The 14256-nt window shown below is 39.5% G+C and overlaps 1 protein-coding gene across 1 annotated transcript in view; it reads left to right on the top strand.

The window, feature by feature from the left end:
• Positions 1–14256, top strand: part of LOC115218062 (adenosine deaminase-like protein) — a 37936-nt gene that overhangs the window by 20678 nt on the left and 3002 nt on the right. Inside the window, exons 2-7 of the mRNA XM_029787831.2 lie at positions 3208–3353; positions 5590–5650; positions 6580–6876; positions 7312–7392; positions 9205–9340; positions 9475–9575. Of these exons, the coding sequence (XP_029643691.1) occupies positions 3208–3353; positions 5590–5650; positions 6580–6876; positions 7312–7392; positions 9205–9340; positions 9475–9575 (822 nt within the window). The remainder of the gene's footprint in view (positions 1–3207; positions 3354–5589; positions 5651–6579; positions 6877–7311; positions 7393–9204; positions 9341–9474; positions 9576–14256) is intronic.

The raw sequence follows: 14256 nt of genomic DNA, 5'->3' as shown, positions 1-14256 counted from the left end.
GTGCTCAGGTGCACTACAACTCATCTAAAGTGTATATATAATCAGGTGTAGTTTCGACGAATTTCGGGAAGCATGAGGGCCTTAAAGGATGCAGTGTCATGGCAGTCAACAACTGATGCAGGCAGTTTATTCCACACTTCAGCAACCCTGAGCGTGAAAAAATGTTTCCGAAAGTCATGGGAGCTGTGCTGGTTTCTGACTTTGTAGGCATGTCCACGTGTGTTAGACACATGGAGATCAAAAAGGTGTTCAGTGTTGTTGTTGGTGAGGTGGTTGATAACCTTGTGGGTGTTTACCAAGTCCGTCGCCAGACGCCGGAGCTTCAGTGAATCCATGCCCAGGGAAACAAGGCGCTCAGAATATGGTAGGTGTCTGATGGAGGGTATGCGTTTGGTTGCACGTCTCTGGACAGATTCCAGGAGGTCAATGTTCTGAGCAAGATAGGGATTCCAAACTGATGATGCGAATTCCAAGTGTGGTCGTACCATAGCTGTATACAGTTTTAAATAGATGGCTGAAGAGCGGCTAACAAAAGTCTTGCTGAGTGATGCCAAGACACCCTCGGCCTTCTTGACAATTTTAGAGATATGCTTTGTCCAACGCAAATCACTGCTGACAGTGATGCCTAGGTCACGCTCGCAAGAGGATTTCTTGATATCAGTGTTGTGGAGGGAGTATGTGGATGCAGGGTTTTTTCTCCCAAAATGCATGGTGGTACACTTGTCCACAGCCAGTTTCAGTTGCCAGTCTGTGATCCATTGCTGCATTGTGTCTAGGTCTGATTGCAGGAAAGAGTTGTAGACATCAGGATCAGTCCTCTTGATTTCAAGGTACAGCTTGATGTCGTCTGCATATTTCAATACTGTGGCATTCTTTAAATTGGCATCTATGTCATTAATGTATGCCACAAACAGGAGGGGACCAAGGACAGATCCCTGTGGTACACCCGATGACATCTCATATGGTGTAGAGTGCTGTCCTAGAACTGTGACTACCTCCTTTCGGCTGAGGATGAAGGATTTCAACCAGTTAAAAAGGTCATCCCCCACACCCATTGCAGAGAGTTTCACCATAAGCCTATCAACTACTTCTAGTTTCTTCCCTGGAGTGTAATAGAATCTGTTTTCTGAGTATCAATGGTGTCTATTGCCGCTGTGCATCTGCCACACATGAAAGCTATCTTCTCAGTTAATCTTCCTTTGATGTTGCTGCCCCTCTTATGTGTCCATAGCTTATAAGCCATAACTACAATTTCCATTTGACCTTTATTTTGATGTTGATGTTGACGTACTTGACTCAATAGGTCTCCTCAAACACAGCGGGTCACTATGATCCAAGGTTAGCCAAGCAGGCCGTCCTGTGAGCCATGAACTCACTTTATTTGTCAGGTCTTCGCAGTCACAGCATATCTCAGAGGTCTCAGTCTTTTGTCATTTCCTCTGTGAGGCCCAATGTGCCACCGGCACAGGTATCACAACTACAATATCCATTTGATTTTTATTTTGATGTTGATGTACTTGACTCAGTAGGTCTCCTCAAGCACAGCAGGTTGCCCTATGATCCAAGGTTAGCACAGCAGGCCGTCCTATGAGCCATGAACTCACTTCATTTGTCAGATCTTCGCAGTCATAGCATATCTCCAGAAGTCTCTGTCCTTCGTCATAGCCTCAGTGAGGCCCAACGTTCAAAGGTCATGCTTGACCACCTCACCCATGTCTTCCTGGGTCTACCTCTACACCAGATTCCTTCAACAGTTTGGGAGTGGCATGTCTTCACACATCTCTCCTCATCCATCCGTAGTACATGACCATACCAACGCAAATGTCTCTCCTGCATGCTGCATCCGATGTTTCTTATGCCCAACATTTCTCTCAGGGCGCTTACACTCTGTCGTGCATGGACGTTGACATTACACATCCAGCAGATCATGCTAGCTTCATTTCTTTTGAGCCTACGCATGTCCTCCGCAGTCACAGCCCATGTTTCGTATACATGCGTTGTACAATCTACCTTTCACTCTGAGCGAGAGACTCTTTGTCACCAGTAGGGGAAGAAGCTTTCTAAACTTTGCCCAGGCTATTCTTATTCTAGTGGTAACACTCTCTGAGCATCCACCCCCACTACTAACTTGGTTACCTAGGTAGCGGAAACTATCAACTACTTCTAGTTTCTTCCCTGGAGTGTAATAGAATCTGTTTTCTGAGTATCAATGGTGTCTATTGCCCCTGTGCATCTGCCACACATGAAAGCTATCTTCTCAGTTAATCTTCCTTTGATGTTGCTGCCCCTCTTATGTGTCCATAGCTTATACTGGGTACATCTTATGGAGTTTCTACTTACATCTTTTCTGCAGATCGAGCAGGGCCCCCTACCTAAGGGGATGTGTGGTGAGTTGACCTCCTACTTACTAGAACTTTGGTCTTTGCTACATTGACTCTAAGACCTTTTGATTCTAAACCTAGCTTCCACACACGAAATTTCTTCTCTAGTTCCGGTAGGGATTCTGCTACGAGGGCCAGGTCATCACCATAGAGGAGCTCCCAGGGGCAACCTGTCTTGAATTCCTCTGTTATTGCCTGGGGACTGAGGGCTGAACCTTGGTGGATGCCTACTTCTACCTGGAATTCTTCACTATACTCATTGCCAATCCTAACCTTACTAACAGCCTCTCTTTAAAGGTCCTGTACAGCCCTTATTAAACCATTCGTCAATCTCCAGTTTCCACATCATGCACCAGATAAGGGATCAGGGGACCCTGTCAAAGGCTTTCTCCAAGTCCATAAAAGCTAAGTATAGGGGTTTATCTTTAGCTAGGTATTTTTCCTGCAGTTGTTGAACCGTGTATATATATATATATGTGTGTGTATATATATATATGTAAATATATATGTGTGCATATATGTATATATGTGTGTGTGTGCATATACATATATATGTGTGTGTGTATATATATGTGTGTGTATATATGTATGTATACGTGTGTGTATATATGTGTGTATATGTGTGTGTATATATATATGTATATATACATGTATATATACAAGGGGTGTATGAAAAGTTTTGAGCCTTTAAGTCTTGTACCTTCATCAGAAGTCTTGTACCATGTTTTGTTTTTTGAGGTTCAAAACTTTTCATACACCCCTCATATTTTCTCATTATTTTGTTTGTATAATCTGTTATACTTCCATTATTTTCCTTTATTTTCAGGAATTACATGCTCACATTAATGCAGCTATATCTCAAAAAACCTTACAAGATGTTTCGAAAGAAAAAATGTTACCTGTCGAAGAATATCAAATCAAAAGTGCTGTATATGATTGTGAGGAAAACAAAAATTTTCAGAGATTGGAAAAGTAAGCATTCTAGTTTTATAAATTCTAATTGAAATATAACTTAAATATTGATTACTTGATGTAACTATTTAAAATTGACTGACATATCAACTTTAGTTTTGATTAATATTACTGATCTTGTTTCAGTCATTGGTTATGCTGTGTCCCTGCCTTGAAGGGTTTAGTTGAACAAATCAATCCCAATACCTATTTTTAAGACTGATACTTATTCAATCAGTTCTTTTTACCAGACTGCTAAGTTACTGTGACATGAATAAAATAACACCAGTTGTCAAGCAGTAGGGGAGAGACAAATACACACACACATGTACGAGGGACGTTCAATAAGTAATGCCTCTGACCCACTTGCAGTTGTTTGATCTAGCTGAAATTTTGCATGTGCAATCATTTATATCTCTATAGAGTAAGTGGCAAATTACAGCTCTGAATTAATTGTGGTTTCTGATTTACAGGTGTTTGAACCGAGTCAAGTGTGAAATGGAGCCTGTTGAGTGTCGAGCAGTGATCTGGTTTTTGTATTTGAAAGGACGCTCACTACGGGAGACTTTTGATGAAATGAAAGTAACTTATGGTGATGATGCCCCATCATATGACCTTGTAAAACGCTGGCATCGTGAATTCAAACATGGTCGGAACTCTGTGGAAACAGCTCCCAGATCTGATCGCCCCTTCTGCCATTGATGAGGCATCTGTCCGTCAAGTTGAGGCTGCCATTTTGGAAGATCGACGCATAATTATTCGCCAAATAGCCGATGAGGTCAAGATTAGTACCGGGTCTGTGGAAACTATCATTCATGACCATTTGCATATGCAAAAGGTGTCTGCCAGATGGATTCCCAGGTTGCTCACGCCTTTCCAGAAGCAAGAACGCGTCGAGTGCTCGAGGGTGAATTTGGAGATGTGCCAAGAAGATGAGTCAAAATTTTTCAAAAGACTGATTACACAGGATGAAATCTGGGTCCATCACTATGATCCAGAGACCAAAGCCCAGTCAATGCAGTGGAAGCACCGTGACTCACCCCCTCCAAAGAAGGCAAGGGTGCAGCCCTCCGCTGGCAAGGTCATGCTCACAGTCTTCTGGGACCAGGACGGAGTAGTGATGACAAATTTCCTGGCAAAGGGTACCACAATTGCAGGAGCCTATTATGCTTCACTTTTGAGGAAATTAAGAGAAGTTATCAAAATCAAGAGGCGGGGCAAGATCAGCAAAGGCATTCTCCTCCTGCAGGACAACGCTCCGGTCCACAACTCGCTTGTCGCCAGATCAGAAGCACAGGCGTATGGCTATGAACTCCTCCCCCATCCCCCTACTTTCCTGACCTTGAACCCTCTGATTTTCACCTCTTCCCAGTCATGAAGTTGTTTTTGAAAGGAAAGCGTTTCCCAGATGATGCAGCCTTGATTTCTGAAGTCACGTTCAGGTTGGAGGACCAAGCTGGGGTCTTCTACAAAAACGGTCTCCAGAGCTGCATCAAACAATGGGAGAAATGCGTAACTCTGGGTGGTTGCTATGTAGAAAAAGATTAATAACTGTGCCAAGTTTCGTTGCTCTACTGCTATGGGAAGTGGGTCAGGGGCATTACTTATTGAACGCCCCTCGTATATATAGGCACAAGCATGGTTGTGTGGTAAGAAGTTTGCTTCCCAACTACATGATTTCAGATTCAAGCCTACTGCTTGGCACCTTGGTGATTTCTAATACCGTCAGACTGGCCAAAACTTTTTGAAGTAGACAGAAAATGAAAGAACCCTGTCATGTGTATGTTATTGTCACCTTGCCTTGACTTCATGTGATAGTTGTAATTGAATGTCATCATCATGTAAGCAGTGTCCTTTGTTCCCAATCTTGTCCAGTCATGGGGAATATTACTTTAGTGGGAAACAGGTGAGGGAGGGTTGGTGACAAGAAGGGCATCTGGCTGTAGAAAATTTTTCTCAAACAATTTCTCTCCAACAGAAAGCATAAAAAGTGGATGTTAGATTGATATATGCACAGTGGGCTTCCTCACAATTTCCATTTATTAAATTCACAGGGTATTGGTCAGCCTGAGGCTGTAATAGAAGGCACTAAAGTGGAACTGAATCCCAAACCAAGTGAATGCAAAGAAAGCTTCTTAACCTCACAGCTATACTTGTATTATTTTTCTAAGCGAATATGTCATCTCTGGTTATTACGCATTCATCCCTACATCCATCTCACTCAATACATGTATATTTATTTCTGTTTTGTTTTCAGATGCTTTGATATTTTCAAAAAAATCCATGAAGTCACAGATAATGAGAAAGCAATATATAAGGTTTTTTTTTTGTAAATTTTTTTACATTCATTATCAAATCCTTGATTTTATATATGCTGATGATGGCTATGTTGTTCATTATTTCTTAATCGCCTCTTCTCAGCATTTCCAGTGATAAGCTGATTATCTGACTATTTTCATATATTCTGATTACACTTAATGATATTTATAACTATTCTTGATGATAAATTTGAGATATTTCTTCATCATCAAAGCAGTGAGCTGACAATCATTAATGCACTAGACAAAATTGCTTAACTGCTTTATTAAGTTCTGAATTCAAATTCCACCAAGGTCAACTTTGTTTTTCATTTGTTGGGTCAATAAAATAAAGTACCAGTACTTCAACTGACTTACCTCTCTGCTAAAGATTGCTGGCTTTGTGTCAAAATTAAAAAGGATATTTCTTCATCAACATTTCTATTATTTTTCTCATGATCTAGCTAATGTAATATTTTTTGTATGGGTCAACCATAACATTTTTTGTCCTAGCTATTTTCTTGGTTTAGATTTTTCAGTTGGTTATCAATAATATAATTTTCCAATAGTCTTTATTTTTCTATTGTTGAGACAATAATATTTCTTACATGAAAGTATTTTATCCCATTTCTTAAATTTTCTATTGAATTCCTATTTTCAACTATGGCATTTTTCTTACTGTTTCTCTAATGAATAAAATTGCTCTTTGGTGTTACAATGTTGTAACTTCATTTACTTTGATTTCCTATCCTTCGTTGCTTTTAGGATACCCTATCATTTCTTTTACCAACATCACTCTACCTTTATTTCTCTATGTAATTTGTACAAATCCTCTTTTATATGTCACACTGTGGTTGCTGTCTATCAGATAATAGTATATAATGTGTATTATTCTGAGTTAATTAGATAATAACTGTTAACATGTTTTATTCTCTACTGATGTTAACTAGGTAACCAATGATGTGATCCATGATTTCTGCAAAGACAATGTCAAATATCTTGAACTGAGAACTACACCAAGAGCAGAAATCAGCACTGGTATGACAAGAAGATCATATGTTGATTCAGTACTTGCTGCCATAAAGGATTGTAAAACAGAAAATATTGATATCGATGTTAGATTGCTATTGTCTATTGATAGGAAGACAAATACTGATATTGCACAAGAAATTGTCAGTATTGCTACTGAATTACAACAGAACTCTGATGGAATTGTTCTTGGAATTGATTTTAGTGGTGATCCAAAGGTCAGTTTATTTTTATTGTGAAACATTCATTTTAAATTAATGATGTTTTTAAAAAAATTACAGATGAATCTTTCTACAGTAGTTGGCATTGAAAATATTATTGTAACCAACCAGATAATGAAATGAGTTTTTGTATTTCAAGACAAAGTTTAGCATCACTTAGCCATACATAACAAAGAATGGATAACAGGCTGGTGAGGAAGATATGTTTCTAGTATATGAGTGACAGTTGAAAATTGAGTAATGTCGATATGTTAGATACTAAATTGAGAATGAAGAGTCATAAACCATCATTATTATGATTGTCTTTACTGATCAAAACTGTTAATTTGATTGGATTTAGACTGCATCCTGACAATGTTGACATTGACAGAAACCGTCAATTAATCACATTAGTATTTTCAGATATTGTACAACTATCTATTTTGTTTTTAGATTAATGATGCCAGAGACTTTATACCAGTATTAAAGGATGCCAAGGCACATGGCCTGAAGCTAGCAGTTCATATTGCTGAGGTTTGTATATTTTTATTTTATATTTATATATCTTTTGTTGGATTGGCAAACATATATTTACATGTATTCTTTTGTGTAAGTTCCTTACTGATTTAAACATCAATAAAAAGTAAAATTTTTCATTAAGACTTAACATCTTAACAAGGAATTTCATTGTAGAGTCACTGTTATCATCATTCAAATATTTTCCCCTGTGTTAAAGTTTGCTGTTAATTTATTTCCATATGTCTCAGACCAAAATCATGATATTTGGGAGGTTAAGTTATTCTACTAACCATGTTGTTTTTTTTATTTAAGTATTTCATTCTAAGACTTCTTTAGCCTATCTTTATTTTTGCATTCTATCAACTAATATCAGTCTCACTACTCCCTTTATCAACATATTAACAGTACAAACTTATATGATATTGACCACCAGCCTGCTCTTCTCATGTTTATACCTAGTCATTTCTATGGACACTGTCTAAGGAGTATCATTTTACATTATATCTCCTGGGTTTTTATTGTGTCGAGTCAAACGTTTTACAATATTTTGCTAACTTATTTGCTTTATTCATCAAGTTACAAAAGCAGCTTAGCATTCATGGCTTGCTTCCTGCACTTCATCAACCAAGAGGGGATGGAAGCTTCAGTGAAGGAGTTCTTTGCTTTGAATGACAAGAACTGGCAGAAAGGTTGCTTTAGACAGCACAACATGATGGCCTCTACTTTGAATGCCAGGCTGCTTTTGTTTTAACTTGAAAAATAAAACAAATAAGTTACCTAAATGTTGCAAAACTTTTAACTTAACACAATGTTTCAAAGCATGATCAACCAAACTGGATGATTATGACAAGGCAGATGAAGAGAAGGCTCTGCTGGATGTCCACATGAATCTTGAATTCTCCACTAAACTTGCATCCCCCTACACATATATGAATGATAATAGTTTGAAAACAATTATATTTTGTTTTTTTTATAAACTCAACTTTAATAGGATAAGTAGATAACAAAGTTTGAATTTAACGTAAGGTGTACTAGCCATCTGAATGTGGCTAGCCACTGGGAGTGGGGTGTTACTGATGCTTTTAGCCCCAGGCGATCAACGTCACCAGATGGACTTTAGACACTATCTCAGTGCCCTTGTGTTATTTGCAAAGGGAGGTCATCCTCCCTCGAAGACCTAAGTACTACATACGGACTATAGTTTCAAGGTAATTGCCTCTCGTCAACGCATGGTAAGCACCGGTCTTCGATGAAGGAGTCCCCTTGCCAATAATATATAATGTTTTTCACAGCAACCACTGTCACTGATTTAGAAAAAACTGTCTGAAAGCAATAATAAATCTCTGAACGAGATATAAACAGTAACCGCTCGACAACGTAAGGTGTACTAGCCATCTGAATGTGGCTAGCTACTGGGGGTGGGGTGTTACTGATGCTTTTAGCCCCAGGCGATCAACATCACCAGATGGACTTTAGATACTCAGGTCTTCGAGGGAGGATGACCTCCCTTTGCAAATAACACAAGGGCACTGAGATAGTGTCTAAAGTCCATCTGGTGACGTTGATCGCCTGGGGCTAAAAGCATCAGTAACACCCCACCCCCAGTGGCTAGCCACATTCAGATGGCTAGTACACCTTACGTTGTCGAGCGGTTACTGTTTATATCTCGTTCAGAGATTTATTAAAGTTTGAATTGTTATATTTGAATTATTTCCATAGTCATTACTGTTTTAAACTTTTGCTGCATACAACATTTCAAACACAAAAAGCAAACTTGGACTGGACTCATTTCAAATATTTTAATTAAAATGATCTCACTCTAACCAGGTACAAAATGCACCAGAATCTCAACAGCTTCTCCTTGTAGAACCAGACAGGATTGGTCATGGTACTTTCCTTCACCCTAATGTTGGGGGTACACAAGAAATGGTGGAGTTGGTCAAATCAAAAAATATTCCAATTGGTAAGTGAAAAACAATTTATCTCAGTTCTTTCATTTTGAGACAGTTTAGACTATTTTATTCTTTAAAATTAAAATAGTAATTTCTCACATAATTCTTTCTGAATATAAATAAGTTATTCTGTGCTTTTCTTCAGAATGTTGTATAACATCTAACCTGAAATCTGGTACTGTTGCAAGTACAGACAAACACCACTTTGGATTCTGGTACCGACAGAATCATCCAGTCATCATTGCAGTAAGTCAATCAGTTGTTTACTAAATTCAAAAATTTTTGTTTTTAATTGCAAACAAAGATGGAAACAATAAAGAGGTAGGTAGAGTTGGCATATTGTTAGCAGAGAAATGCATAGAAAAGGTAACTGAGGCAGTCAAAGTGATAGATGAACAACATGATAGTGATTTATATTTCTGTTTACACATCATTTCTTCTGTTAAAACTACCCCAAGTAGTCCCAACAGAAAGACCAGCCATTGAAGTTGACAGCAGTATAGTAGAAAACACAAATATATATGAAAGAAAGTGGAAGGCTGATGGTCTTTCAGGAACACTCAGTGACTGACTGGTATAGTAGTATCATGAACAATTACTACAATGACAAAGGAGATGCACTAGAGAGCAGTAATTACAGAGGCACTGAATTGTTGGACTAGGTTATAATTAATGGAAAATTGTTGGACTAGGTTATAATTAATGGAAAAAGTTATAACACAACTGATTAAGAAGAAAATTAACTTAGGTGAGATGCAGTTTAGGATTCTTTATTGTCAGTGCAATATTCCTAGTGATACAAATATAGGGAAAGTAATTAGATAACAGTATGTCCCTATATTTAGCATTGTTAACCTAGAGAAGGCTTTGACAGAGTTTCATTCTCTGTATTTGTGGAGGCTCTTAAGGAAACTGAACATAGATGAATCACAGTCAGTAATGAATCTGAAGACTGATCTCAAGAACCTGAACTTCACAAAGGAGGTGACAACGGACCATGATGATTGCCAACATGTGTAGAAGACAACCTACCTGCAAATGTTAAAATGGTAGTAGGGATATATAACTATATTTGGGTCTCTCACCCACTGAATCTCCTTCCTTTTCAATACTTTCTAATCTAGTACTCACTCTTTCTACTAACAAGGCGCTGCATTGCTTTCTACTTGTTTCTTCCTCATTACAACACTTGTAACACTTCCTACAAGAAACCATTTCAAACACCCTATATAGAACCATTCAGAATATTACACAAGACTCCCAAGTATTTCATGCTTGATATACATAGTAAATAGAAGACTGTTAGCATTGGCCATCTGAAGCCAGTACATTTGGAGAGCAGGCCATCCTCAGTACCTCAAACAACTACTACTACAGTTTTTCTGCTAATGATCCCTACACTGATGTCAACACTTTAGCTGTTACCAACAACTGTAGGTTAGCTATCTTATTTTACACTCCCTCTGTCAGCCATGGCTAACTTTTACTTTGACACTGCCTCAATACAATAACTTCAACCAGTTTAAATGATACACATTATCTATGCTCCCTCTTTGCTGCAGTTAGTTATCTGTTTGTGAACATTTGGACTTAGCAAACACAGAATTGTCTAGTAGAAAGTTTTTTGAGAATATGCACACACATTTTGTGATTGATTATTGCAAAACATGAAAATATGTACATGATAGGCACAAGAGTGGCTGTGTGGTAAGTAGCTCCCTAACCTTCGACATGTTCGGACGTGTTTTTTGGCTGCTCCGGATGTCACGTATCGGCATGAATTATTGAAATTTGAGACTCGACTACAGGTAGGCATTTGTTGAATTTTTTGGGGGGCTTAGTGAAGTTTATTGCTCTGTGTTTATTATTTTTTGGAGAGTAATAGACTCCACTTTGCTCCGGACATTTTTCCTGCCTGTGGTCGAGCGTAAAGACTCACTTTGCAGTGAGAATTGTGTTTTTTGAGGAGGCATAGCCCCTCCTCAAAAATTAATTGCCTTTGTGTTGGATTTACCAAGAAGCACCAAGGATAACCAAGGACTGTTTTTTGGGATTTACCAAGAAGCACAAAGGATAACCAAGGACTGTTTTAGACGTTTGGCCAGGAGTACCTTTTCGGCCAAAATAATTAATTCCTTTGCTGAATTTGAACTCTCTTCTTCCAGCTATCATTTATTTTAAAAAGAACTCTTTTGAACTGTTATTTTATTGTAATTCTTCTCTTCTGTTGTGTTTTCTCTTCTCCCTCTTTCTATCGTATTTATTTTATTACACTTTTTGAACTTTTATTGAATTCCGTTTCAAAATGGCAAAGGAATTTATTGTATGGGACCTAACACCTCCCAAAAAATATTTAAAAGAGCTGGAAAGGAAGACCGTGGTGTTGAGAACATACTCGAAGTCGCTCGACACCATAGCCGTCTTCCCAAAGGCCACCATACTGAACGAGCTGGCGGACTACATGCCAGCCGTTTAATTTATCTCACGGGGAGTGAAATATGCAATGGTCTGGTTGCTATTTGACTCCCCAAAAGAAGCTTGCGACTTTGCAAGCCAGCCCCTTGAGGGCAAAGAAATATTGTTTCTCCCAAATTATATGGGAGAAAAACTATTAAGGGCTTGGATCTGCGGCTTACCACCCGGCGTTGAGCCCGAGTGGATAGAGGACTCTATCCGCCGGGGTCTGGGTGGTAGCAGTGCCAAGCTACTAAATGTAAAAATGTTGCTGCGGCTGATTGGGAGGGGTCGAAAGCTGTTTTGACCCTATGGACCCAATCAGCCAAAAGTCTGGTTTTTCCGGATTTCTTGAGGATGGCCGGGTCCAAGTATCCAGTGATACTTGAGGGAGCCCCCCCACCCAAGTGTCACCTGTGCCTGGAGACCAGCCACATTAAGAAGAAATGCCCCAGGGACCAAAGTAGGATCCTGAAGCAGGAAAAATAGAAAGTGCACGCCACACCTTCATTGGAGGGGGAGACGGTGGAGTTCATGGAGGAAGTTGCCTCCACGAAAAGAAAAAAACAGGTGAGCAACAATGGTTGCTCACCAAAGAATGCTCAGGTGGCGGAGGGGGATAGCGACCCCCCATGTCTGCTGGGCTAGCAGTCTCCCCCAAAAAAAGGAGGAGAAAGAGAAATAGAGGTCGGGTGGCTGATAATCATGGGTCGCAGACGGAGCCACCTGCGGAGAGGGCTCCGTCAGTGGGAAGTGTGCCACTGACAGAGCAGCATGAGGTACCTTCCCGTGAAGAGGGGACGGTTGTCCTCCTTTATCGCGAAAAAGGGAAGGTTAATAAATTTCTGGACGGCTTGGGTGAACTAGGACGAATGTGCTCGTTCTGCTCAAGCTGTCCGAATTGGCCTCCGCAAGTAGCTGCTGAGGTGGTTACAGAAAAAACTTTGTCAAAGGTCACAGCGACCTTTGACAAGAAAGAATTTGCCTTTCTCTTTTCAGGTCCTGACCTGTTGTTGCGGAGTTGTCTGCAGGCGGCAGGTCAATTAATTCTGGGGACCTGACAAAGAGAGTTATAAGAAAATTTTTTGCTGTAGGAAGTTTTGTTGTAAAATTTTTTGTTGTAAAAATTTTTGTAAAGAATTTTTATTATAAAGAAACTTTGTGTTCGAGGGGTTATTGGTCGGTGGGCGCCAGTGCCCCTCTCATTTTCGTTCATCATTATCATCCCCACCGCATTAATGTTTTTTGTCTAGCTCGCAGCTACTCTGTACTGCCCTAGTGGCAAATTCATTGAAATAAAGTAGCTTCCTTACCAATCACATGGTTCTGAGTTCAGTCCCACTGCATGGCACATTGGGCAAGTGTCTTCTACTATAGCCTCGGGCCGACCAAGGCCTTGTGAATGGATTTGGTAGATGGAAACTGAAAGAAGCCCATCATATATATGTGTGTGTGTCTGTGTTTGTCTCCCCCCACCATCACTTGACAAACTGATGTTGGTGTGTTAATTTCCCCATAACTTAGCGGTTCGTCCAAAGAGACCGATAGAATAAGTACTAGGCTTACAAAGAATAATTCCTAGAGTCGATTTGTTTGAATAAAGGCAGTGCTCCAGCATGGCCAGAGTCAATTCATTGAAACAAATAAAAGAATATTTTCCATAGCGCTTTTCCTACAACACAAAATATCTAATTGACTAATGTATGTTCAAGGATAATCTTAAAAAGTTCATAGGCTGGCTATGAAGGAATGATGCATGCATTAATTTCAGATCTTATTAATAACTGTATTGTTCCTTTCCAGATAAACTGACATCTGACTGCTCAAAGAAGACTACAAAAATAACTAGTAGTGACTTCTCTTGAAAATGGAGAAAATTTGGCATTGTGCTGTTATCAAGTACCTGCAGAAAAAGGGTGTAGTGCTGTGCCCCCCCCCTTTCCCCTGGATATTCACGCTGACATATAGTCAAAGATTTAGGGACAGCCTAATTGAGAAATTTGATGAGAGGAAGGAGCAGCTACAAACTTGTGACATAGAGGGCAACTGGGAATTCCTGTGATATAGCTTGCTGAGTACCACAGACCAAATCTGTGCCTGGTGCAAAGTCCCTTCCAGACCCAGGGTAACATGTTGTTGGAACAATACCATAGACAGTGCCATTAGAGCAAAGAAACAGGCCTAGAAGAGTAGGGGCAGCAGAGAACTGCATCAGATAGCCAGAAGGGAAGCTAGGAGACAAGTATTTCTAGCCAAGGGAGAAGCAGTAAAAAATAAGTTTGCCTATGTTCAGCACCATGAGGACAAACAAACTGAAGTATTTCGGATTGCAAGGCAATGTGTGAGAGAAAATTGTGATGCCATAGGAGGGGAATATGTCTGCATGGATGATGGTGCACTTGCTTTTAATGAGTCTGCAAAGAAAGAGGCTTGGAGATGCCATTATGAAAGACTGCTGAATTTGCCACTAGGG

Source organism: Octopus sinensis, linkage group LG12, assembly GCF_006345805.1.
Source record: "Octopus sinensis linkage group LG12, ASM634580v1, whole genome shotgun sequence".
Classification (NCBI taxonomy): domain Eukaryota; kingdom Metazoa; phylum Mollusca; class Cephalopoda; order Octopoda; family Octopodidae; genus Octopus; species Octopus sinensis.
This window is presented reverse-complemented; position numbering and strand designations above follow the sequence as displayed.